Source organism: Erinaceus europaeus, chromosome 9 (genome assembly GCF_950295315.1).
Source record: "Erinaceus europaeus chromosome 9, mEriEur2.1, whole genome shotgun sequence".
In the NCBI taxonomy this organism is placed as follows: domain Eukaryota; kingdom Metazoa; phylum Chordata; class Mammalia; order Eulipotyphla; family Erinaceidae; genus Erinaceus; species Erinaceus europaeus.
Genome location: NC_080170.1, coordinates 33,888,972 through 33,916,869, shown reverse-complemented (window position 1 = coordinate 33,916,869; position 27,898 = coordinate 33,888,972). Strand labels below are relative to the sequence as shown.

Here is a 27,898-nt window from a genome sequence, read left to right as displayed (position 1 = left end):
GAAGATGCTTGGGATGATTTCAATGCTCTTGAATTTGCTGATGTTGTCTTTGTGGCCTAGTATATGGTCTATCCTTGAGAATGACCCATGTGAACTTGAGTAGAATGTGTATTCCAGTTTCTTGGGGTGAATGACTCTGAAAATGTCCAATAGTTCTAGTTTATCTCATGTCTTTATTGATTTTCTGCCTGGATGATCTGTCAAATTGAGAGAGTGGGGTGTTGAAGTCCCCTTTTATGACTGTGTTGTTCTTAATATATTGCTGTAGCTCTTTCAGTAGATTTTTGATGTATGTAGATGCTTCTCATTGGGTACATAGATCTTAATAATTGTTAAATCTTCTTGATTGACTGATCCTCTGAGCACTAAGTAGTGTCCATCCCTATCTTTTTAAATTTTATTTATTTTAAAGTCTATCATGTCAGACATGAGAATAGCTGTTCCTGTCCTTTTTTTGTGGGCCATTGGCTTGTGTGATAGTTTTCCATCCTTTCCCTTTGAGTCTGTGTTTGTCTTGTTGAGTTAGGTGGGTTTCCTATAGACAGCATATTGTTGGGTTGTGTTTTCTGATCCATCTTCCTACTCTGTGCCTTTTAATGGATGAATTCAAGCCACTAACATTTATTGATATCAAAGATTGAAGATATTTTAACGACATTCTTATAGAGTTTTAGAGCATTCTGATCTATGACACATTTATGGTGGCCTGACTGTTTATAGGAAACCTTTCAGAACTTCTTTCAGGGCAGGCTTGGTGATAATTGATTCTTTCAACTGTTGCTTGTCTGAGAAGGTTTTGATGCCTCCATCTAGTCTGAATGATAGTCTAGCAGGATACAGTAGTCTTGGTTGAAAGACTTTCTCATTGAGCCCTAGATAGGTATCTTGCCATTCTCTTCTGGCCTGTAGTGTTTGTGTGGAGAAGTCTGCTGCTAATTTTATGGGTTTTTCTCTGTAGGTGAGTATTTGTTTTTCTCGTGCAGCCTTAAGGATCCTTTCTTTATCTTTATTCCTTTCCATTCTAAATAGGATGTGTCTTGGTGTCTTTAAGTCTGGGTTAATTCTGTTTGGGACCCTCTGGGCTTCTTGAACCTTTATGTCTTTGATGTTGTCTTGACTAGAGAAGTTCTCAGCTATTATGTCCTGAAGAATGCTTTCTTCCTCTCTCTCTTCCTGTGGTAAGCCAATAATGCATATATATTTTTTCCTTTGTTAACATATTATTTCTTTTGAAGTCATCGCATAGGTCTATGTTGTTGTTTTCAGTATCTCTTAATCTCTTTTTGAGATCTCTTACTTCTTTTTTAATTGTCTCTAATTCATCCTCAATCTTGCTAATTCTGTCTTCAGCCTTATTTATTCTATTCTCTCTCCCCTCTACTGTTTTCTGGAGTTCATCTATTTTGTTACCCTGTTTTGATACGCTTTTAGCTTGTTCATCTAGTTGTGTTCTTAGCTCAGCTATTTGAGCTTTCAGCTCTCTAAGAACCTTGATATAATTAGTTTTTTCTTCCAGAGTCTCATTTGTTGTTTCTGCATTTCTGATGACAATACTTTAAAACTCTTTATTCACTCCTGTGATTATTTTCTTAAGAAGTATTTGGATGTTGACCTTATTATTTTGTGCTGCAACCTTTGGGGGTTTTTAGCTGGACTTTTGTCCTGGTTCATTTCTCCAGTATTTCTGCTTGTTAGTTTAACCATTTTATATAGTATGTTATGATGTCGCTCGCTCTCTCAGTACTTTTCAAATTACTGATCACACTTGCCTGGATTAACTTGTGTCTAAGTAAGGTAATTAAAGGGTTCACTATTGTGGAAATTGACTGTTGTTTCAATATTGTTTACATCCGTAAATTGGAGAACAGTGGCTTAAAAGTCTTTTTGGTGCTTTTTCTTCACTGTAGGCTATGGGAGCCTGAGGGCTTTTAAACTATAAGTAGGCTTCTTAGCTTAATCCCTCACTCCTGACCAAGAGATAAAGCAGGGTGGGACAGAGATAATCCAGTGGTTATACAAAGAGACTCTCACAGCCCCACAGGTAGGCCACCAAGTTATTGATCTTCTCCTGAGTTTCCTGGTTAGTTCTCTGTCACCTGGTGTCAGCACAGGGCCTCTCCCCGTCCCCCACTGCTCCAGCTTCTGAGGGCACTAGCAATAGAGACTCATAGTTGCATTTGGTGAGTCTTAGGGCAGTCCTCTCCTTCCTTCAGCTGTGTTTTTGTTGGTGAAACAGACTGGAGGTGATGTCTCAACTAGCAAACACCCAGTCTGTTACCAGCAATTTAATCTCTCCCTAGGTTCCTCTCTGTCCAGGAGCCACACATATTTGTACTCACCGGTGATTTGGTGAGTTCCTGAAGTTGCTGTAGTCCTGTCTTGTTTCGGTCCCAGATGATCTCCTTTGGTATTCCTAGTTGACCCAGGAGAGGAGAGACACACAGCTGCTGCTGCTCTATAGCCCCGCCTCTGGAAGTTCCACTTCCTACTTTTTTAAACAAAACATTTCTCCACATTTTGATTAAAATTAAGTATATGAAATCTTGGTAGTACTTTATACAAACATCTCAAAGGATGTTGCCATTTAAAACATTTCCAGATGTTGCCATTTAAAACAACCCACTAAAGACTATGCTGTTTTCCAGGGTCACATGTATTTAATGGGGTTTTTCTTTTCTTTCTTTTTTCTTTTATTTTTGCCTCCAGGGTCATCGCTGGATTTATGCCTGCACTATGAGCCCACTGCTCCTGCAGCCATTTATTTTATTTTATTTTATTGTATAGGACAGATAAATTGAAAGGAGAGTGGGAGATAGAGAGGAAGAGAGGAAGACTGACACCTGCAGACCTGCTTCACTGCTTGTGAAGTGACCCCCCACACACACTGCAGGTGGGGAACTGGAGGCTCAAACTGGGATCCTTGCACGTGTCCCTGGGTTTTATACTATGTGTGCTTAACCTGGTGCACCACCTCCTGGTGCCTTAATGGAGTATTTCTTTTTTAAAAATATTTATTTATTCATTTTCTCTTTTTGTTGCCCTTGCTGTTTTATTGTTGTACTTATTATTGTTGTTGTTATTGATGTCTTTGTTGTTGCATAGGACAGAGAGAAATGGAGAGAGGAGGGGGATACAGAGAATGGGAGATAAAGATAGACACCTGCAAACCTGCCTCACCGCCTGTGAAGCCATTTCCCTGCAATTTCTCTGTGGGGAGCCGGGGGCTTGAACTGGGATCCTTATGCCGGTCCTTGTGCTTCGCGCCACCTGCGCTTAACCACTGTGCTACCGCCCAACTCCCAATGGAGTATTTCTTATGTCATGACACTGTGGGCATGTAAGGAAATCACCCTGTATGCTTCTGGGTTCTTCAGAGGCTGAACAAATAATCAGAGAAACACAAGGCAGATTGATAGGAGAAAAATAAAGAGAAATTTATTAATGGCATGTACCTCCTGCACATATGGGAAACACTGAGTAACTAAGATACTGTCTTTAAGTAGAAAGACAGAGAGATCGCTGCAACCTTCCTTCACCACTAATGAAACTTTTCCCCTGCAGGTGGGGACCCAGGGCTTGAACCTGGGTCCTTGTATACTGTAATGTTAGTGCTTACCAGGTGTGCCACTGCCCGTGCCCCTCTAAGTCAGTTTTTACAATATCATATAAAAAGAAGTTTGAAGTCTTGGTGTCTTCCTCCTCTTATGGGGATATTAATTCCATCATGGGGACCCATCCTTGTGACATTATATAAGCCTCCCTAAGATCCCACTTCCGACACTAGTGTAGTAGAGATTAGGGCTTCCACATATGATAACTTGAGGGCAACATACACTCAGCCTATTAGCAGGGCTTGTCACTAAGACAGCCTTCTGTATGACAGCCTTGGTTTTCTGGGCTATAGCCCATGATAATGACTTTTGATGCAATCAGGTTTTGCCTCATGAGAAACTTGAGTCAGAGTGTCAGAGCTGGGGCCAGAGAGATAGCTCACACATGCAGTCTTACCACTCCTTGAATGACTTCTTCATTTAGAAAGAAAAAGACACCACAGGAGTCAGGGGTATATAGCATAATGGTTGTGAAAAGAGACTCTCATGCTTGAAGCTCTAACATCCCAGGTTCAATCCCCCATGACCAGTATAAGCCAGAGCTGAGCAATGCTCTCATAAAAAAAGAAAGAAAGAAAGAAAAGAAGGAGAAGGAGAAGAAGGAGGAGAAGGAGAAGAAGAAGAAGAAGAAGAAGAAGAAGAAGAAGAAGAAGAAGAAGAAGAAGAAGAAGAAGAAGGAGAAGAAGAAGAACAAGAAGAAGAAGAACAAGAACAAGAAGAACAAGAACAAGAACAAGAAGAACAAGAACAAGAAGAACAAGAAGAAGAAGAACAAGAAGAAGGAGAAGAAGATAAGAAAAAGAAACAAAATTTTAAAAAGACACCACAGTACTGGAGCTTCCTCTAGTGCCAGAGCACCTCCCATGAGGTGTGAAGTTCAAACCTGATACACAGCAAGGCACACATCCACCCTGGTGAGATCTCTCTTTCTGGCCCTAATTGTGAACTACTGTTCACAATTGTGAACAGTACTGGCCACAATTACTGGCCACAATTGTGAACCTTTTTTTAAAAGGTCTATTTCTTTTCTTCGGCTTCTTGAATCAGTGTTGGTATTTGTGTTGTTTTAGGAATTTGTCCATTTCATCTAATTCCTTTTTTTTTTTCATCAAGCATTCATAGTTTCTTGTGCTTCTTTTAATTCTGTAGTATTATTACTGATTTCTCTCCTTTTATTACTGATTTTCACTATTAAATTTTGGTAAGTCTAGCTAAAAGTGTGATAACTTTGTCAAATAAGCATCATTTGATTTAATTTATCTTGTTTTTCTGTTTCCTACTAACTTACATTACTTTGGGTAACTATGGCTAAATGGCTTCTTTTCCCTTTAAGTGTGGTCAAATCTAAGGAGTCCATCTAGGTCTAGGCTGGTAGAATTCATAATCACTTTTATTAAACATAACTTTAATTGTCCATGTTTAATTGTTACTTTCTTCATAGATGGGAGGTTGTGGGTTGGACCACTCCTTTCCTGCCTCCCTGGCAGGAATTCATGCTAGATCCTAAAGAAACAGTGATTTGATTTGCCAAACTCTTCTCTACATCAGCCTTGATGGTCACATCCTGGTTAACTTGTTCCTGGACACTCATTTGTTAAAAAGAAGGGTGGGGTAGTTAGCATAATGGTTATGTGAAGAGACTCTTATGCCAGGTTCAATTCCCTGCACCACCATAATTCAAAGCAGAGAGAGAGGGAGAGAGAGAGAATGAGTGGGTGAGTGGCATTTATCTATAGTGAACCAAAACTGAGGAAAGTCAGTGATCTCCCTTTCATAAAAGTAATATGTCCTCACAGCAGAAAATTGTATACCATCAAAATAAAGGCAATAAAAAATGACTCAGAGCTCTACCACCCAGAGGTAACTATGCATAATATTTGGGTATATCAGATACCCAATTTACTAAATCTGTTTGCATGTAGTGCGTATCCTTTGTTACTCTGTAGGGAAAGATACCTTGCTTCTGTCAAAAATACACTCATATGTCCATGTTATTTGTGAACTACTTCTTGTGGGCATCCCTGTCATCTCTCTAGGAAGCACCAGGCTTGCTCCATCAGTGGGTCTTAACTCAGGGTCATCTGATTCCTGTCATCTTCCCAGTCTCTTCCTGCACTAAGACCTTCAGGATGCCCTGTGTAGATCTTCCAGAATCAAAGAGACCAGAACCTTTCGTTCAACCTTCCTCAAATGTATAAGAAGGGAATCCTCACCCAGATTTTTTTTCCAGCCCACCACCTCCAGGAAACCCCACTGGATTTATACATACCTGTTTGCAACATTTCTAAATAAATCACTCTTTCAAATAAAGTTTCAAACTTGATTTGCTCATTATTCCCCAATAACCACCTACTTCTCCCCAACTCAACTAAAGCTCCTTCCTCTGCTAGTGCAGCCTCCTTTCCTGTCCTTTTCCCTTGCCTGGGTTCTTCTTATCCCAATGTCCAGATCTTTTCTGATCCCATTGTTTCTCTAACTGGTCTCAATCTCTTCCGTTAGAGAATGTACTACTTCTGACACGATGAAGAAGAAGTTATCCACAAATGTGAGTACATGCTCTAGCCAGGGCAAGAGTTGTCCATCTTTCCCTCATTAGGGTGTAGAACTTGTCACTGAGAAAAATTAAAACAATGCATATTGATGAGGGTGATGACAGATAATTGACTCAAGGAGAGATCATGTAGAGCAGTGAAAAGACAAATGAACAGATACAAAGTGAAGGCATGATATATACTTTGAGAAAGACTCAAATAGAAAACAGCAAGAATAATATTAGTCACCACAACCACAAAACCATGTATGATAATAATAAATTAAAACACTAATGTTATAATATATTGATAAATTGTTTCAAATGGGAAGTTTGCTTTCATTCATGTGACTTCTCCCTTTTTAATGCTATTTCCTCTCAGCTCTGTAGCTAGGTTCCATATGTATCAGGAGAAATTACTATGCTGTCTATATTTGTCCATTATGAGTTGGTGATATTTTCTTTGTTTTTCCCCCAAACTGCAGTATTGTCTTATTGAGGAAATGATTTACAGGATTGTGGTCACAAGGGTACATTTCCACATTTCTCTCAAGGTAGATATCTGTACATTTTATCCTCAACCAAATCATCATCTTGTTCTACCACAGGGACTTATGTCCCCAATCTCCCTTTAGTAATCCTACCTCTCCCTATCAGTATCCCTAGATCTTCTGTGTTAGATTGAGGAATCACCTGTATTAAGTTTGCAAAAACTTTATAATGGATAAAGAAAACTTGAGGCTGGGTGGTGGTATAACTGGTTAAGTGCATATATTAATATGCTCAGGGATCTGAACTTCATAGGGGGAAAGCATCACAAGCTGTCTCTCCATCTCTCTCCCTCTGTATCTCCCCTCCATTCTCAATTGCTCTCTGTCCTATCCAATAAAATAGGGAGAAAAAAAAAGGAGAAAAGGAAAAAAAGTCCAACCGGACTGGTAGAATCCTCGTGCACACGCCATGGAAATAACCCTGGTGGAAGGAAAAGATAAAAACCAAACCAAAACAAACAAACAAAAAAAAAAAAACAAAGAAACAAACTTGAACTTTATTTACAGGTCAGCAAAACTGAGTTATGTGCATTATAAAAACTTCAGACAATAGACTTGATAGAATCACAGTTGATAGAATTACAGGTGAAAGTTTGGTGCTTATATTCCCCCAATAAGCTCCTTTTTAAATGAAGAAATGATTCTGAGGGCCTTCTGTGTGAGTTCTCTGTGATCTGCCTCAAGGAAGGCCTCAAATGAGAAGGAGTGTCACAGGATCTTAGATCTGCTTTTCTGCAACACTTCCTTTTTAAAAGTGAATAGGATGATGAAGTGAGAGAATTTGCATTTTATAAAAATACTGTATGTTCATTATGACAAGATAGAGTGGCATATGTAATTATGGCTTTTCTCATTCTGACAAGACCATCATATTGGGAACTGAAATGAGTGAATTTTGTCCCATTAACTTATCTCAGGAAAGATCTTCAGGTTGGTTATTTTTCCCAGCCCCATCAAACAAAGTGACTTCATGTGGAAAGTTCTTCCAGAGTCTGATTCACTTCTCAGTTTGCAAGTGTGAAGATGAATGCTTATGTAACTCCACCTATAGAATGAACACTTGGTGCACGAACCGGCATAAGGATCCTGGTTCAAGCCCCCGGCTCCCCACCTGCAGGGGAGTTGCTTCACGAGCAGTGAAGCAGGTCTGCAGGAGTCTATCTTTCTCTCCCCCTCTCTGTCTTCCCCTCCTCTCTCCATTTCTGTCTGTTGTATCCAATGATGATGACATCAGTAACAACAACAATAATACCTACAACAATAAAACAACAAGGGCAACAAAAGGGAATAAATAAATAAATTTAAAAAAATTTTAAGAATGATTACTTGAGAGTCCAGACCCTTAAAATGATTAATAAAGGCTGCTTCCCTTCCCACCCCACCACTTACTTCAATCTTTCCTCAGTATTTTAGATTTAAATTTCTATGGCTCAAGAGTTTACAATGTACAATCTTACAATCTTAGAAATCTTCATAGCTCATCAGTTCTTTAAATTTTATAGTATTCCTCTGCTAGAAAAATAATTTTTAATATTACATCATCAATATAAAGGATGATGTGTGGTAACATGTGAACATTGATACATTGGAGTGAAATACAGAAATAGATTTCTAAATGTGAGCACATTTTGGCAATGCTTTAGCTAAATTATTTCTCTTACATTTTGTATGTACAAGAATGAAATCAGATGGAACTCCAGTGGTAGGAATAGCATGGAATTGTACCCCTCTTATCCTACATTCTTGTGAATCATTACTAAACCACTAATAAAAACAATGGAATCAGGGGTCAGGTGGTGGCTTACTTGGTAGAGTACACACATTACTAATAACAAGGATGCAGGTTCAAGCTCTAAGTCCCCATGTGGGGGGCCACGAGGAAGCCACAAGTGTCTCCTCTGTATCCCTCTATAAAAATGGCCTTGGAGAATGGTAGAATCATGTAGACACTAAGCCCCAAGTGAAAAACCTAGTGACAATAAAAAAAGAAAAAAATTGGGGTGTAGAGGATAACTTCCTAAGTCATTCAAAATAAAAAGTTTAAGGGATAAGAAATCATCAGGTTATAATTAGGTGGGTATTGTTTTAACTTATGTGACTTACAAAGTAATGGCAGCACCCAGGCAGTGGTATACTCAGTTAAGTGCATAGTACTCAATGCAAGGACCTACATACGGATCTGGGTTCAAGCCCCCAGCTCCCCAACTGCATGGGGGGACGCTTCACAAGCAGCAAAGCAGGTCTATAGGTGTCTCCCTTTCTCTCTCCCTCTCTTTCTCCCCCTTATATTTTAATTTCTATCTGTCCTAGCCAATAAAATGGAAAAAAATATCCTTCAGGAGCAGTGGATTTGTAATGCAGGCACTGAGTCACAATAATAACCTTGGAGGCAAAAAAAAAAAAAAAAAAAAGTAATGGTGTGTCATATGGTTAATGATATCTTAAATTGGGTGAAGTGTAGTAATTCCAGTTATCTTTGAAAACAATTTTTCTGTTAAGTAAGTTCTTTAGGAAAGTTTAAAAATAATAATTTTATTGAGGGCTTAATGGTTTATAGAACAGTTGACACACAGGTACACTGTCTCGTCTCCCCATGAGAGGTGTCTAACTCACAATTTAAGTCCTTTTCCACCATCAGGTATCAGGACCCAGAATCCTCTCCACCTGCTCACTTTCCCTTCTTCCTGAGAGTTCTTTGCTTTGGAGGAAAATCTTTGGTCTAAAAGCACAAGTATGTCTGACCATCTTATTCTAATATAGGGCAAGACTAGAAATTATACTAATGATAAACAATTTAGGGAAATCTATGATGGTTATAAAGAAACATAAGCAGACCATGTGCTCCTGTTTCCTTCCAGCTCTGTGTCTGAGTTCCCAATAAGCTACCACAAAGCGCCCTGAACAAAATCATCTGAATTGTAAATTTCCTTCCACATCTGCTTCTGTTGTATGGTGGTACTTCACCTTGACTGTATAAAGTAGCAAGTAAATCTTGGAGACTTCGCTTATATATCCAGTGTATTCGCTGTTTCAAATCCAGGAAATATTTTTTAGTGGATATGGGTAGGTTAAGTGTTAATTAAAAATCTTAATTACGCTCTAATTCTGTTCTGGATTTGGGCATGTGAATGAAGGTGTAAGAATATATGTATTGAGAGGCCGGGCAGCGGCACACCGGGTTAAGTGCACTATCACCGTGCTCAAGGATCTGGATTAGAGCCCCCACTCCTCACCTGCAGGGGAGATGCTTCACAAGCAGTGAAACAGGTCTACAGGTATCTATCTTTGTCTCTCCCTTTCTATTTCTCTTCTCCTCTAAATTTTTCTCTGTTCTGTCAAATAAAATAGAAAGAAAATGGGGGGGCAGGGAAAGGCCAAGAGCTGTAGATTTATAGTGCTGGCACGGAACCCCATTGATAACCCTGGTGGCAAAAAAAGAAAAGAAAAGGCAGGGGGGTAGATAGCATAATGGTTATGCAAAGAGACTCTTGTTCCTAAGGCTCTGAAGTCCCAGGTTCAATCTCCTACACCAACATAAGCCAGAGCTGATCCGTGCTCTGGTAAATATATATGCTTTGAATTTGGCCTCAGAATTCCTGGTGGGTTCCCATAGGGAAACTTTTCTTCCAGGGAAGCAGAAGGGCAGACATCTGGAATTTTCTTCTATTCTGCAAAGCACCGAGTATTTCCAATTTGATCTTAATTTTACTTTCTCTGTTATTCCAAATATGGGCCCATGCTAATTTTCATGGCTAGTTCAATTTGTCAGAATATAATGAATTGTTCTCCAAACCCATGTGTTAAGAATTTCTGATAAACAGCACACTCTCATCCTCATAATTTCTCTTTTAATCACAAATAATAACACATAAAGAGGCTTGCCATCTGTAGACTTGCACGCTTAAAATTCTTCAGATATTAGCAGATTCTACTCAATGTTGAATGAATCTGGTTTTTCCTGGCTGTATAATAAAATATTTTCTGGCCTCTGTGGCTGTGGTTTCTAGTGGAATACAAACCATAAGTTCCAAATACCTCAACAAAAAGCATTTGATTCTGTCTTTATTTGGCAGAAATTGAACCAGTCCAAAATTTGCCAGGTAACTGGGAACTTTTTTCTCTTGAGCAATAGGAATAAAGGATTGTGAAGTATTTGAAAAGGTTGATAAGAGGTAGACTTAAAAGCTTCCAAGCACAAATGATTTAAACATTTTGAAATGTTTCAACTTTTAAGATCATATTTCTTTTCCTTATTCGTGATAAGAATAGGGCTTCTTTTCCATGAAATTCCTAAAATGGCACTATTAAGAAAGCTCTCACGCACAAAGTTCTAGTAGGAGGAGTGAGGTCCATAGTGATTAAGGACAGAGTCCCTGGAGGAAGGTGCTTCCCCAGATAAACCTCAGCTCTGCAAGTTCTTACCCTGCCTGTGGCCCGTGGTTGCATAGCACCTCATACAGAGTTGTGTGAGGATGCTATGAGTTGAGACCTGTCAAGTGTTCCTGAGAGTTGCTAAGATACAGGATGTGCTGTGTGAGTGACTTTGCCACTAATGACTTTGCCACTAAGACTAATACTTTGCCACTAGTACTTTGCCACTAATAAGGGTGGCCTTATTCAGGGAGAGATGAGTGACTTCCTAATAGTCCTAATTTTATTTTTCCTTTTATTTTAAGTTTTTTTTTTTTTTTTTTTTTTTTTTTGCCACCAGGTTACCACTGGGGCTCGGTGCTAGTACTATGAATCTGTGGCTTCTGAAGGCATTTTTTCCTTTTTTTTTCTTTATATTTTATTTTTACTTGACAAGACAGAGAGAAATTGAGAGGGAAAAGGACATAGGGAGAGAGAAAGATAGACACCTGTAGACCTGCTTCATAACTTGTGCACCATCCTCCCTACAGGTGGGGAGTAGGGGCTGGAACCAGAATCATTTTGCATAGTGTCTTGTTTTTCACAAATGAGATGCTACTTTGCATCTCCCATGTCCCTGCTGTGGACTAAGCACTGGAATCCCCACATCCATCCAGAGATGTGTGTTCCTGCACCATTTTTTTTTATGAGGACAAGGCAGCTTGTGGGAAGGGGGAGAGGTGGAATCTACACTCAGCCAGCCAACCCCACATGTGCTGTGTTCCATGTCCCCATGAAGAATACCAAGATGGTGAGGAGGAGAAAGGTCTAAGATAAGGAAGCTGTGGTCTGCTCTTACTCAGTTCTGTCACTGTGACCAAATTCAACAAAGATAAATGCCCAAGAATCCCAAATATGAGAGCATGGGTAGACATCAGCTGAGACCTGAGTGAAACCACAGAGTCAGTAATCATCCAGCTCTGCCTAATGTTTAAGCCTTTGTCTGAAAAAGCAGCTCATGGGATCTATAAGGATCTTGGAAGTGCTGATGTCTCCCTATCTAAGTGAGAGAAAAGAGACACAGAGGCCAGCAGTAACTCACCTAGAGTCTTGGGTGAGGTGACAGTGCTGGGTTGGAACTTGGCTGCTTGTGCAGAGCTTTATCCACCCATTGACCATGCCCCTGAGGTTGCTGGCTCCAGGGCATCCAATAGGAAGCAAGCCCTCACCAGGGCAACACTCATCAGTGAAAGCAACTGAGAAGTACTAAAAGTACCTCAAAAATCATCACTTTTTGTATCAAGAGTCTCCAAGTAGCTACTTCATGACTTTGTAGAAAGAAAGAAACTGGAAGTCAGGCAGCACAGCAGGTTAAGTGCAGCTGGCACAAAGTGCAAGAGCCCGTGTAAGGATCCTGGTTTGAACCCCCAGCTTCCCATCTTCAGGGGAGTCGCTTCATAAGCAGTGAAGCAGGTCTTCAGGTGTCTGTCTTTCTCTTCCCCTCTGTCTTCCCCTCCTCTCTCCATTTCTCTCTGTCCTATCCAACAATGATGACAACAATAATCACTACAACAATAAAAGAAAGAAAGAAACCAGTGCTGGGAGCAGGTGGTGGCAGACCTGGTTGAGCACACACATTATATAGTGCACAAGGACCTGGGTTCAAGCCCGTGGTTCCACCTGTAGGGGGAAAGCTTCACTAGTGGTGAAGCAAGGCTGCAGGTGTCTCTCTGTCTCATTCCCTCTTTATCTCCCTCACCTCTCAATTTCTCTCTGTCTCTGTCCAATAACAAATAAATTAAATTAAAAGATTGAAAAATAAAAAACCAGTGAACAGTATTTGGACCTGCTCTTTAAGGCCGTTTATAATATTGTATTAGGATGTATTAAGTGATATGGTAATCTTATTGTACTCCAATAGTGACTTTCAGAAGGTTCTTATTTAGAAGACTCCACTGGGTGCTCTAGATTGACAACGAAATTAATTAACATAAAGTAAAAGTGTATCTCTTGGGGCATACCAGGTTGAGGTCACATATTACCATGCACAAGGACCTAGGTTCAAGCCCCAGCTCCCCACCTGCAGAGGGAACAATTCAGGAGCAGTGAAACAGGTCTGCATATGTCTCTTTTTCTTTTTTTTTTAAATTTATTTTTATTTATTTATTCCTTTTGTTGCCCTTGTTGTTTTGTTGTTGTAGTTATTATTGATGTCATTGTTGTTGGATAGGACAGAGAGAAATGGAGAGAGGAGGGGAAGACAGAGAGGGGGAGAGAAAGACAGACACCTGCAGACCTGCTTCACCGCCTGTGAAATGACTCCCCTGCAGGTGGGGAGCTGGGGACTCGAACCGGGATCCTTCCGCTGGTCCTTGTGCTTAGCGCCACCTGTGCTTAACCCGCTGCGCTACCGCCCGACTCCCAGATGTCTCTTTTTCTTTCCCTTTCTACTTCCCTCTCCCTTCTCAATTTCTCTGTCTTCTCAAATAAAATAAAATAAAATGGAAATTTAAAAAAAAAAGAGCAAAATGGCCACTAGGAGGGGTAGATTTGTAATGCAGGCACTGAGTCCCAGGGATAACACTTGTAGCAATTAAAAAAAAAAAAAAAAAGGCTGTGGTCTGGGAGGTGGCACAGAGCATAAAGCATTGGACTCTCAAGTATGAAGTCCTGAATTCAATCCCTGGCATCATATATACCAGAGTGATATCTGATTCTTTTTCTCTCCCCTCCTATCTTTCTCATTAATAAATAAATAAAATAATTAAAAAGAAAGAAAAAGAAAAAGAAGGTATATCTCTACCTATATTAGTCTGTCCAGGCTGCTATAGCAAAAGATACCACAGGCTGACAGATTAAACAAAAGAACTTTATTTTCTCACAGTTCTGGAGGCCAGATATCCAAAATCAAGGTGCTGGCAAGGGCGGTTTCTTACAAAGCTTCTCTCCGTGGCTTGTAGGACACATCTTCTCCCTGTATCTTCATATAAACTTCCCTCTGAGCCTGTCTATGTCCTGATTGCCTCATATGACCAGGGTTCATCATCTCAGTGCCCTCCTTGTGCCTCAGTAGCCTCTTTATTGGCCCTTGCTGCAACAGTCCCATTCTGACAACTTACTGAGGGTCAGGTCTTCAACATGGGAATTTAGCCCTTTAGCAATATCTGTATCTGCACTTACAGTTACAGCTACATTTTTATCTACTTCTACGTTGATGTTTATGGGTCTTATTTGAATCTGAAATAATAGCAGTGAGAACCCCTGCAGATCCAGTTGTATGAGATAAACGGGATACCTAGTCCAAATATAATTTCCCCAGTTTAATTAGTGTGTGGTCTGTTAGCACAGACTTAATAGGAGTGAACATCCTTACAGGCAACTGTTATCTAATTCCAGACTCTCGAGACACATTGTTCTGTTCTTCCAGGCATGTGAGCATGGCTGTGGTCAGTCATGGGAAAGAGCTAGAAGCGCCACTGCTGTTGTGACCCCAACAGGAATTTGGGACTATTAGCATACAAATGACAACCAAAAGTGAAAGAATAGAAACTGTATCCACTAGTGTTTGGTGTCTTCTCCCCATAGCTTTTACAGATGTTTTGCTACTGTGCCACGTGACTCACTAAAGTCCTTCCTAACTCCTCATCCTCCTTTGCCTTCACCCACAATAGACTCAGATTTGCCTGCTACCAGTGATAAAAACAGAAAAATTCCTATTGACCAAAAGCCTTAAATTTGATGTTTTCCCCATGCTCCCTACAGGAGAAAGAACTGAGATGGAATATGAAGTTTGGCCAGATCAGGTTCCCAGAGATATTTCACCCAGTCAGTTAGTGGGTGAGAGTGCCGTTACTTCTTCTAGTGAACATAAGAACATTAGAAAAAAATGTCAGGTACCTTGCTGTGCAATTAGCAGTCAGAATAAGTGATAAGTTACCTAGCACTCATGTAGAGTCTTTCATCTCTGTTATTCAGGAAGCCACAGAACCCTACAGAGAATTTGTGGATAGGTTACAAGAAGCTATAAGTAGACAAGTAGAGAATAAAGAAGCAGCCAGAATTTTAATTAAGCGACTAGCCTATGGAAATGCAAACCAAGATTGTAAAGGAATTCTTGGGCCACTTAAGGACCTAGATTTAAGTATTTCTCAGAGGATCAAAGCATGTACTGAGGTACAGACTCAAATCCATAAAGTACATGTTATGGCTACATTTAATCAGGCCACGTATGTGGTGGGCTCAGTACAGCCCATGCAAAACAAGGTTTGTTTTAAATGTAATAGCGAGGCCCATTTACAAAAGAATTGCAAAGTGAATCTCAAACAGTTTTATTATAAGATATCTGGAGATGACAGATATTTAAAACCTCCCTTAACCAAATGCCCACTCTGTAAAAGAGGCTTTCACTGGGCAATCCACTGTCCATCCAGAATTTATGCAGGAGATAATTCTCTGCCAGATAATGATAAGCGGGGCCCTGGCTCTATGAGGACTATTGGATGACTCTGAAGGATAGTCACTTACTACAGGCATGAATCTTAACAGATTGCTTAACTATAAGTTATGTCTTTAACCTTCTGGTCTCTCTATGGAGAAGTGATTTATTTGAATATGAGGTATGTATGTATTGACTCAAGTTTATCCTAAAGCCATTGTTGATCGTGATATACACGATCTTTTTTTGTCTTTTAACCAAAAGTGAAAGAATAGAAACTGTATCCACCAGTGTTTTGTGTCCTCTCCCCATAGCTTTTACAGATGTTTTGCTACTGTGCTCTAGTTAACCTCTCTAGTTCAAGCACATTCTAGAATTATTGGTACTGACCATGCAGAACATATACTGACCAGCTATTAATTCCCAGTCCTTCTCTTACCTAAGTACTAAGCTCTAGTTAAATGATTGGATATTTCTCTGGTATAGCATGAGCCATTTTTTTTTGTATGCCTAGACTGGTGTGACTCCTCCCTTTATGGTGTTTATCTCAGTATACCTTTTTAATGTTGATTTTGAAAAATGGATGTTTCACACATCCCTCGGTTTGCTAAGTTGAAATGTATTCCTATCTCTGTGGACACTGTTACAGGCTTTATATGCCACCTATTGCAGAGAAAGCAACCCATGTTTGTGAACACTTTCTTGGCCTTTGCTGCTGAGGTATTCCTTATTAGACTGACTATGACCCTAAATATGTTTATGATTAAGGCTTACTTCTTCTAAACATGCATTTCGCATGACTTACTACCCTGCTACATGAGTAACTGTGCAACACCGTATGTACCCTGAAAGGGCTATTTCTCAGACATGAACAGAATGCAAGGAGCTTTATATATTTTAAATTTTGTGCTGCATAATTCTGATCAGATACCTGCTAAGTGTTACTTTTCTCCACAGAGCTATTCCTTCTCCTGCAGATGCCTCGTGATTTCTCTAGCCTTTGTGACTGAAATAAAATTACTAACTTAAGGCATAGGGTATGTTTGTTCAAGTTTCTCATTCACAGGTCCTTTTTGGATCCACGGTGAGCAGTTAAGCCCCTCTCATCTGCGAACTCCTCACAAAAACACAAGCTGAAGCATGAATTGCAGCAGTCCCTGCATATGCCACAATTGCCACCCAGGAGCCACTTGAACTTGGGGACACCTCTATAAGTTTCTGTTCTGAGTTTCCCTGAGTGATGGACTGTTTCTGGGTTAGAAACAGATACTAGACCACAGATCTTCAGGCTATCAGGGCCTTATCTGATACCCAGTTATTGTGCCTGCACTCTGGGGGGGGGGGGGTGAAGGCAGAGCTTGCAGGGGTAACCCTAGAATCACTCAAGATTTGCTTATTTCTCCTATGCTCATACAGATGACACATCTTGTCTATGTCTGTAATCAGAAGTGGGGAATTGTGACCCCAGCAGGAGTTTGGGACTATTAGCATACAAATGACACCACCCTGAGGAGGTACTTCAGAGAAGGGAATGTATAAAAGCTTGGGACTTTGAGCAGGTCTGGTTGTTTGGTTGCTGCTTCTTCTCCTGGTCAGATGCATCTCAGTGGAGGTGCTCCAGGCATCCATCCACCATGGCTACTTCTCCTGGGAATTGAACACGTGTGACTCTGCTACCTGGTAAACTTTTAGACTCCTCTACAGCCATGAGCAACCTTTACCAGAGCTGATAATTGTTAATCTTATGGGACTAAACTTTCGATAACTATACTCAGACTTTATGGACCAAGCGTACTTTTAACCCTTGATGATAAGTGCTTATTTTGCCTTTTACCTGTTTCACCCTAATAAACCTTGTATTGTTTAAACGAGTTCCCAGCTCCCCACTGTGAATCCTTTTATGTGCCGCAGCAGCCCCCAACACCACCAAACCCTTTTTAAGTTAAATTACAACACACTGCAGGCAATAGATGAATCTTCCCTGGGATCATCCTCTCCTCATCTCTGATTCTTGTGAGGCTGGTGTGGATGCTGGACACTTGTGGAAACACCAGAGGTGCAGACATGAATGTGGGGCAATTGTTTGCACATGAAACTAGAGCATTCAGGACTTTCATTCTTTCCCTTTTTTGAAGGAACAAAGTTGATCCAAGAATTTGGCATCTTCCCACATACCTTCCTTCCTTTTTCCTTCCTCTGCTTCCTTATTCTGCTTTGAATTATTTATAGAGCCAAGGCTGCAATGCACACGGCACTCTGCTAGGACCTGTATGAGATGAGAAGATGTCTCCGAGTTGCTCTGCCTCATATGCTGTCTTGTTCTAACCTGTGCCCAGTTCTGCTTCTGCTTTTGCATTTAAGCATCACTGTGTTCACTCATGGTAAACCTGAAAGCTGCTTGAGCTATGTAGGTGTCCGCTGACCTCAATGCTCCCTTCCACCCTCCAGGGTTAGCCATTCTCATGCTTCCTCTCATTCCTTCTCATGCTCTCTGCCCTGCCATTAGGGCCCTAGCCTCCGGCCATGCAGCCATCATCAAGCTTCCTCTTGCCTCTCAGTATGCTTTGTTTTCCTTTTTTATTTTTTCCTTCCCAATAAGCTGTTCTTTCTGATTCCTCCCACTTCTTCTTCTCAGTTTGACTGCTTTCCTGGTTCACATTGATCAGCTGTGAGCCAGCTTAATATAAAAAAATAAAGGCTCTCATGATTTACTTCCTCCCTACCCACTGTTATTCATTCCAGGGAACAAAGATTTGCTTCAGGAATATCTTCTCAGGAGTTGAGGGGAGGAGGGAGGCATCCTTACTTGTTTGCCCATTTCTACCACCCTAGACCCATGCTGAAATGACTTCCCCAGGACTGCACATCACACAGCAGATTTACCCTTTAATTTATGGACAGAGTTTGGAGGGCAAGGGAGTGTGTGTGTGTGTGTGTGTGTGTGTATGTATGTGTGTGTGTGTGTGTTTTGCCTCCAGGGTTATTGCTCAGTGTCTGCACCATGAATCCACTGCTCCTGGAGGCCATTTTTTCCCTTTTTGTTACCCTGGTTGTTTTATCATTGTTGTGGTTATTATTATCATTGTTATTGATGTCGTTGTTGTTGGATAGCATAGAGAGAAATGGAGAGAGGAGGGGAAGACATAGAGGGGGAGAGAAAGATAGACACCTGCAGATCTGCTTCACCGCCTGTGAAGTGACTCCCCTGCAGGTGGGGAGCTGGGGGCTCGAACCGGGATCCTTCCTCCGGTCCTTGCACTTTGCATCACGTGTGCTTAACCCACTGCGTTACTGCCTGACCCCCTGTGTTTGTTTTTTATCAGAACACTGCTCAGTTCTGGCCTGTGGTGGTGTTGGCAACTGAACCTGGGACATGGGAGCCTCAGGCATGAGAGCCTTTTGTATAACCATTATGCTATCTCCATGACTTGAGTGGTTTAAGTCTTATCTGCAGCTTATAGAAGGCTGAGATTCTTGTCTGGAATAGAATTCAAAACTGGTATATAATACTAGCTGAAATTTTCATTCCTGCAGCTTGGTGTGGCTGGGAAGAAGTGATCAGAGCTGCTACTCTCTCTTTTTTTTCTCCTTCTTCTCCTTCTTCTTCTTCTTCAGTCACATGCACACAGCTAGGGTGTCTATCCTCTCCACACCTGATAAAACAGCTAAAACAGCCTCCCTTTTCTTCTGCTCATCAGATTCACAAGTCAGCAAAGCCTCTGTGTGGGCTCCTGGGTACCAGAGAGCTTCTGGAAGTCAGCCTTTGTCTAATCCCACCTTATACCCCAGTAACAAGAAATCTGGGGTGCCTAATAGGGACTCAGTACAAGTATGGGGAGCCCATCAAAACAAAGGCTTTCTTCAGCCCCCTTTGGTCACCATCTTGCTAAACTCCAGTGCACTGCATCTGCACCAGTCATGTGGATAGGTAATGTGCCCCAATGTGGCTCATTAGTGCCTCTAAGACTGCTTTGTCCTCTTGCCCAACTTGCCATCTTCTTGAGGAGAGGAACAGTGCAATTCCATCCCGCCCCCAATCTCCCCCTGTTGCCTAGAACAGAAATCATGCTCACAGATATTGCTGATAGAAGCCTAGTTTTCTTGCTGTTTGTTTCCTGACGTCTTGTTTTTGCTTGATAGCAGCAGAGTTTGTTGGGATTTTGCGAAAGCCACAATATCATTGTCATACATCTCTAAGAGAAGCCTGGCTCCCATGCTTTGCATAGAGAGAGCAGTACTTGGTGTGGTCCAGGTGCATGTATGTAGTGATTGCTTTGCCCCTGACTTTGAAGGGACACTGCACCACCTCCTTTGCAATCAGAGTTGACAATCAGGTGTCTTACTGTCCACCCCTGGCCTGGGGTAGCACTTGTCCTCACCAGCTGGCTATAAGTGACCAGATGCAGTGTATGCGGTCCCAGCCATGTGACCTGAACTGCCCCACGGGGAACTATGCCAGCCACCCACGGGGAACTATGCCAGCCACCTCAGTCACCTCTCCACCATCCTCCCCCACCTCTCCCTCCTCTGAGAGGCAGCTTGGATTTTGCAGCAAGTTAACAGACTTGCCTCAGAAAAGTACACGGTGACTTTTCAGGAAACTTCGGGCTTATCTGCTTTTTAAAAAATGTGCTGAGGGGAAAAATGAACCCTGGCAAAGCGAATCACGAGGGTTACCAAACTGTTGGAGCAAAAGCCAGTCACAGACAGGGCCGCGTGCTAAATCACTGACGTGTGGGGTGCAGCTCTCCCCCCACCCCCACCCCCAGCTCCCACAGTGGTGCTGCAGCAGGATTTGGGCTGAACCCAACCGGAGCAGGGCCCCGTTTCTCAACAGCCCTCCTGGCTGGGCGGGTTCCCTTCCATCCTGCAAGATTCCTTCCCTGCCGCTCACAAAGCCAGGAGTCCCTTAAAGCCTGCCCCTCCCAGCAGACGCAGAGGCGCGCGGGTGCGGGTTCGGCTACAGGCTGGGCTTCCTTCTGGGGGCAGCTGGAGCATGAGTGGGGAGGGGTCCTGAGAGCCCCAGGTCCTGCCGGAGCCGGGCCGAGAGGGAGCGGGGCCTGAGTGCACAGGGACGCGGCCCCAGGCCCGGCACGTGGAAAGCTGCGCGGGGGATGCGGGGCGCGCGCGGCGAGCACTCCGCCTGCACTCCGGAGCGAGCCGGGGCGCGCCCTGCGGTCTGCGAGCGCCCGTAGCAGCCCGCGCCCCCAGCGCGCCCGCATCCACGCCTAGCGCACCAGCTCCCTGCGGAGCTGTGCGCTGCCCGCACGGATGCGCAGCCCTAGCCTTCCGCTCCAGCCTCCCGACTGCAGGGATCTGGCTTCTTGATCCAGCGGGGTTGCCGCCCGGGAACCTCTGCCAGGCGCCGCGCGCTCCAGCTGCTGGGACAACTTCAAGACTGGCCGTGGACTTCTCGGGGTGCCCGGGACGCAGTCCGCCTTGCACCGCAGCCACGCCTGTCACTTGCTTGACTTGAGCTCTGACTGCACCCCCAGGAAGGGGGGGGAAGGGCAGGAGAGGTTAAAAGCCGAGCAGACAGCCCCCCCCACACACCTCAACTGCTACCCTGTGTGACCGCCTGTGTCTTGGGGTTCTGAGAGGGACCGTGCGCGCCGGGGGAAGCAATGCAAGTCTCCATAGCCTGCACAGAGCACAATCTGAAGAGTAGGAATGGCGAGGACCGACTTCTGAGCAAGCAGAGCTCCACCGCCCCCAATGTGGTGAACGCAGCCCGGGCCAAATTCCGTACGGTAGCGATCATCGCCCGCAGCCTGGGCACCTTCACCCCCCAGCACCACATTTCTCTCAAGGAGTCTACTGCGAAGCAGACTGGCATGAAATATAGGTATGCGCGTCACATTCCGGCTGCCCATGCTCTGTCCAGGGGTCCCCAGGAGGTGCAGCCCTTAGGGAAAGCGATTTACCCTGGGGCAGGTTGCTTAATTTAGATTGCTCAGGTGTCTCTGACAGCTTCTCAGAATGGGGAGCAGCAAGAGTGGCTGTGTGGTTTTGTGTCCGGGGTTCAAAAATGTGGCCCATAGTGTGTCTTTGGAAGTGTCATAGACACCTTAGCATCTGTATGAATTCTAGGCTGCAGCGAATAACACAGCGCCAGTCTGTACATTGAACTGAGCCCAGGATAGCCTTTCCACAGCAAATAGGTTCTTCCTAGCTCATGGTACAGACTGTAGCTTCTGTACTGGTAAGAAATAGTTTTGCAGCTAGTACTGCACACTTCTTTATCTTCTCAAAGATCAAGGCCAGCAACACTATGCACGGCTTTCTTTTAAGGAAGTTTTGTTCTAAGAAGAAACACCCATCGCCATAAATTGGATGGGACACTGAATCAGTTAAATCTAAGTCTCTTCTTGAATTAGATGCAGATTGTGCCTTGATACAGATTGGGGAAAAGAGTTGATTGCCATTTATTTAGTTTCCTCATAAGATCTTTTTTTCTTTAATGAGTGACAGAGAGACGGGGGAGAGAGAAAGGGAAAGAGAGAGAGAGAGAGAGGGAGCCTAGAGCACTGCTCAGTTTTGGCTAGTGGTTGTGCAGGAGATTCAACCTGGGACTTTGGATCCCCAGACATAAAAGTCTTTTTGCATAACCATTATGCTATCTTCTCTGCAGTTTCCTTATAAGATCCCTAACTCCAACTTTCTTAATGTTCCTTTACATCATTGGATGTCTTCTTGATAATATTTGACAATATCTTCCTAATATTATAGGGAAGGACTTAAATTTGATAAACAGAAAATATTATTCAGTTATGTGCACCTTGCCTTATTGTTACTGCTGCTTATTTTCTGACCTTCCTGACTCTGTTTCCTCAACATGACGCTTCTCCTACCCTCCAAGAGAGCTTGCGAATGCAAAGTAGGAAAGCTGATGGTGCAGCATCCAAAGGCTTTGTTCACTCTTCCTTGCAAGCATGATTGTGCCTTACTAGCATAGAGCTTTGTTAGGAACTGGGTTTTAGGGTAGGGAGAACTTAACACAGTTAAAAGACTATACATCTAACAAACAAACAACAACAAAAAAGCAAAAGCCCCATGTGGGCCTTCTGAAATAAGCATTTAAACCAATTTCTGTAAAAGCTGTCTATGAAAAAGTTTCTGTGCAGTTACAAGAAAGCCTGCTGCAAAAAAAACCCACCAAGCCTCATTTTTGAGTCGTTAGGAAAACAAGCCCTAAGTGTGTGTGTGTGTGTGTGTGTGTGTGTGTGTGTTTACACCACTAAGATCCCTGTATAGCTCCATGGCAGTGCATCAGCAGTTGCTAGACCCTAGGCCACATCTTGTAGTGTCAGCTGTGCATGTAGCCCTGCTTTCCCAATATGCCTATGATGGGCAGTGGAAAGCTAACCCATGGAGGTAGGTCACTAACTAACCTGCAGAGCCCCCTGCGCACTGGCATTTGCTGCTACTGCTGCTGCTGTGGCATGTACCCACAGTGGTAGCATGGAACTGGCTGTCATCTGCCTTGGAGTAGGGACCAGGATATAGATGACCCTCAAGGTGAAGGAAGATCACAGAGGTGGTTTGGATTGTGCTCTCCAGCACTGGAGTAACACGTTGACCCTTTTCTTCGTAAACCAGTCAAAGTAGACAGGACTGCCTCCCACATTTCTTGTGGCAGGGGCTCATAGTTGCACTATGGTATCAGCAGAGTGTGGTTTTAGGAGAGTTTGCAGAAGGCATTTCCATTAAGATGCTTCTGGTAATGCAGCTCAGCTCAGATGGGATGGTAACAGTCCCTCTTTGCCAGAAGCTCAAGTGTGTGAATAGGTTTCACTCAGACAGCTTTCTCTCCTGGCAACTTAGGAGAGGAAGTTAGCCTATGACAGAAGTTAGCCATCTGTGGCGTTTGGTGTGCTCTGGGTTCTTCGTTGTTTATAGCCACTGAACCATTCTGTTTGTGCCAGGCTGGTGACTGTGTGCATGTTTGGGGTAACCTAATCCCTCTTTCTTTCCAATTTCTATTTCAGATGGCCCATATGAAAGACTTGAGGCTGCACCCAATCTACACTGTGATGTTTTATGGTTGGAGAGAGATAGACAGTAGTGGGAGGGAGAAAGAGATCAAACATGATGTATTTTTATTAGCCAAACTGTTCTTTTCTTTGACACATAGTATACAGGTGTGGTCTATTTGCTAATGATAATAGCTAACAAAAATAATGCAAAAAGGATAGGGGGGGTTGTTTGTCTTGGGTAAATTATTAAGAGATAACTCAAGGAACAAGGATACAAAGTTAGTGGCTAATGTTTTTATAATGATAGTCTCATCCTTGAAAATTATTTCTATAAACCTACATAGTCTGGGGTCGATGGACTCCAAAGAGGATTAAAAATGGACTTTTGTGAATTTTTTTCTTAAAATGTTTATTTATGGGGCCAGGTGGTGGTACACCTGTTTAAGTACACACATTACAGTGCACAAGAACCAGGTTCAAGCCCCTGGTCCCAGTGTGTAGGGGGTAGCTTCACGAGTGGTAGAGTAGTGCTATAGATGTCTCTCTGTCTCTAATAAATAAAATTTTCCCTTTCTATATCTCTGTCTCTAATAAACAAAAATTTAAAAAATTATTTACTTTATTTAAAATGTTTTATTACTTATTGGGTAGAGACAGACAGAAGTTGAGAGGGAAGGGGAAGGCAAGAGAGAGAGATACTTGCAGTACTGTTTCACCACTCACGAAGCTTCCCCCTACAGGTGGGGACAGGGGCTTGAACCTGTGTCCTTGCACATTATAATATATTTTCTCAACCAGGTACACCACCACTTAGCCCTCTAATATTTATTTTAATGAGAAAGAGTCGCCAGAATACTAGCTACATCAACTCTGGTTAATGGTGGTGCCAGGGATTAAACTTGGGACTTCTTTTTTTTTTTTTTTGATGAAGATCTGGTGCGTAACTATTGTGCTATCTCCCCCACTGTTCTTGTGCATTTCTCTGAGCAGCACATTAATAGTTTTCATCAGATTTGGGGAAAAAAATCCCACCACTTGAAAATTGTCAAAAACAAGCACACAATGGGAACACTGAGGTACAGAATCCAGAGAAGGGCTAGAATTTAAATTTAGGTTGGGGAAATAGTACAGATAAGAGGGGGAAAAAAGGCAATAATTATTTATTGTAAGAGATTCTTATGAAAGTAATGTTTTAGGGGTTGGAACACCCTGACCAATTTTATTTTGTCTATTTTGAAGCCCTCTTCTCTGTTTCTGTTCCAGGATTAATGGTTGTCTCTTGGGTAAAAGTCTATCACCTATCGCACATCTATCACCTTTTTGCCATCCTAGGGACTTCTTTTAGATTACAACACTGCTCTAACAACCACCTGACAGTTTAGGACCAACTAATTAGTAGACTAGTAGAGTGACTTCTACCTATATAACGATACCTTATGATTTTTCAAGCCCAACTCATAACCCATGACTCCAGTAATCCAGAACTCATGAATTTAGAAATAATGTATAGTTGTGGGAAGCATCTGAATTCTGTAAGAATAAAATACTCCACCTTCTGCACCCCATAATGATCCTGGGTCCATACTCCCAGAGGGATAAAGAATAGGGAAGCTTTCAAGGGAGGGGATGGGATACAGAGTTCTGGTGGTGGGAATTGTGTGGAATTGTACCCCTTTGGTCTTGTTGATGTTTCCATTTTATAAATAAAATTTTTTTAAAAAGAATAAAATATTCAAAGTCACCACTAGTAGAATCATATCACCATTGTAAAAGACTCTTTCATAAATTTAGCTGTTGTTTTTTCAAGGCTGATGATAAAGACAGTCTGAGACTAAATGGCTACTGTCAGCCCAATAGAATAAGGTGCCACCTAATTTTTTTTCTTCTGGGTTACCTTGTATGTCAATCAACCAGGACTATTCCATTCCTGTAGTTTTTAGTTATCTTCTGTGAATACATGAATTTTCCTTTATCTTAGTTTTGTATATATATATATATATATATATTCATCTTAGAGTTCATCACACTGTGTTAGGGTTTGTGTAAAAAGAAAAAATCCGGGGGTCAGGCAGTAGCGCAACAGGTCAAGCCCACGTGGCGCAAAGCACAAGGACAAGCAGTAAGGATCCCAATTTGAGGCCTGGCTCCGCCACCTGCAGGGGAGTCGCTTCACAAGCAGTGAAGCAGGTCTGCAGTCTCTTTCTCTCCCCGTCTCTGTCTTCCCCTCCTCTTTCCATTTCTCTCTGTCCAATCCAACAATGACGACATCAACAACAATATTAATAACTACAACAACAATAAAACAACAAGGGCAACAAAAGGGAAAATAAATTTTAAAAATCCAGTACAGGGAATTTCTTTTACTCTTAATTCAATTTTCCCCAACGCTAACATCCTGCACAGCTACATCACAACATCAAACTGGTTAATCCACATTGGCAGAATCCACAGAGTTTGTTCAGATTTTACCAGTAACATCTGTCTTCATGCGTGTATGTCTCCACGCATATACACGTGCAACTTCATCACATATGCAACACAGTGAGGGATAAAACTGTTTGATCACCACAAAACTTTTAATAGTATCCTTTTGTAACTATACCTCCTAAATTGGTTTGTGTCTAAGTAATGTACTTTAAGAGTTCACAAATGCAAATCTTCACAGTTGTTTTTGTTTTATCTCAATCCCTGAGGTGAAGTACTATTAAACCCTTGTTATATTTTCAGTGATTTGTGTGCTATTTTTCCTGCAGGTTATGGGAACCTGGGAACTTTTTAACTAAAAGTAGATTTTTTTTTTAGCTTAATCACTCACTAGTGATCAAGAGATAAAATACAGTGGAAGATAGATAGCACAATGGTTATGTAAAGAGACTTTCACACCCAAGGGTCCAAAGTCCCAGGCTCTATGCCCCACTCTACACCCAGCCAGAGCCAGAGCCAGCAGCATTCTGTGACCCAGTGAATTTCTGAATAAATCCTGATTGTATTTGGTGAGTTTTGAGGAAATTCTCTACTGTTTTTCCTACTTTATCAGGAGAACTCCATAGCCACACCTCCTGACCACTGGAAGGGTAGATTTGATCCTGAATCACCTGGCCAGTTCTGCGCCCCCATGTCAGTGTAGTGTTTTCCTGCTGCTATTCCAGCCTCTGAGGTGACAATAGCAATGGAAACTCACAGTTGTAAATTGGTGAGTTTCAGGTGATTTTGTTTTTCCTCCCTTCAGTACACTTTTTGCTGTTAAAACTCAGACTGGAAGTGGTGTGTCAGCTGGCAAACTCCCGGACTGGCACTAGCTGCTCCTGAATAAGTATGGCCTTTTAGCCCCAGGAATCTCTCTCTCAGTCCCTCCCTGCCCATGAGCCACACATTTCCACTCACCTATGACTTGGTGGGCTTTTGAAGAGATCGTGGTGTTATCTTGTTGAGTTCTCAGGTGATGCTTGTTGCTTTTCCTAGTTGGTCTGGGAGATTAAAATGCAGCTGCTGCTGCTGCCTAGCCTCGCCTCCAGAAGTTTCTGGTAATTGCACCTCCTTCTTCCTCCCCAATCTCCAACCCTTAGCAGTCACTGATCTGTGATCCATATCTATAATCTTGTTGTTTCAAGAGCAGTTTATAATCTTTGGGGATTGATTCCCCCCCCCCCACTAAGCATAGCTTTCTAAAGATCTATTCAAATTGATTTATCAATAGTTTACTTTCACTTATTATGGAATAGTATCCCATGGCATGGATGTTTTACAGAATTTGGAGATCTTTTGCTGGTCAATGAGGTTATTGTCAACATGATTGATAGCAGGTATTAGATACCTTCAGATGATAACGTTCTCAGACTCTTTTAGTGCCATTCTATATCTTTGGGGGACAAAGTCTCAGCTATCTACCATGACTCCTAATCTCTTCCATGGTCCAGCTTCAATCATCCTTTCTATTCATCACTTTTTTCTTATCTACCTCCATGCCTCGAGCTTTGCCAGAAGTACCTAGTTGAAAGAGTCCTAATTTTTCTTGCATATTAGTGTCTCTGTATAATTTCCCAAACTAGTCCTTCTTCCCTGGCATTCTGCCCTTCTTAATCTATAAGGCTGACAGATTCCTATGTTTACCTCCAAACCCATCTCTAGCTTGCCCTTCTCTGTGAACCCCTCCCTGGCTCCACCCCATCTAGCATTAAGTTCTTGCTCTTTAGTGTGCTGACTGCATCTGCTTCTGACTTCTGTAATAGGAGTGATTGAGTGCATAGTGATGCTATTATCTATTGCTTCTGTGTCTTTCAAATTGATCTGTGAATAGCTAGTGGTCTTTGTAACTTCGGTGTGTAACTTGGGAGACCTGGCACACAATAGCTGTGCAGTAAATGCTTGGAAATGAATGACTCTAATAAGTGCTGAGATTCAAAGAGTGTTGTCTCCAAGTATTCATAATGTAGTGGAACTAGCGA

The 27,898-nt window shown here is 42.3% G+C and overlaps 1 protein-coding gene across 4 annotated transcripts in view; it reads left to right on the top strand.

The window, feature by feature from the left end:
* The window catches only part of KCNAB1 (potassium voltage-gated channel subfamily A regulatory beta subunit 1), a 370,921-nt gene that overhangs the window by 109,397 nt on the left and 233,626 nt on the right, over positions 1 to 27,898 (top strand). The window contains exon 1 of one of the 4 annotated variants that reach the window (XM_007521075.3): positions 20,325 to 21,322. The exons of the other annotated variants lie outside the window; for them this stretch is intronic. Coding sequence (XP_007521137.1) covers positions 21,102 to 21,322 — 221 coding nt within the window. The 5' untranslated portion in view covers positions 20,325 to 21,101. Of the gene's footprint in view, positions 1 to 20,324; positions 21,323 to 27,898 lie in introns of those variants that run through there. 4 annotated transcript variants of the gene reach the window in all.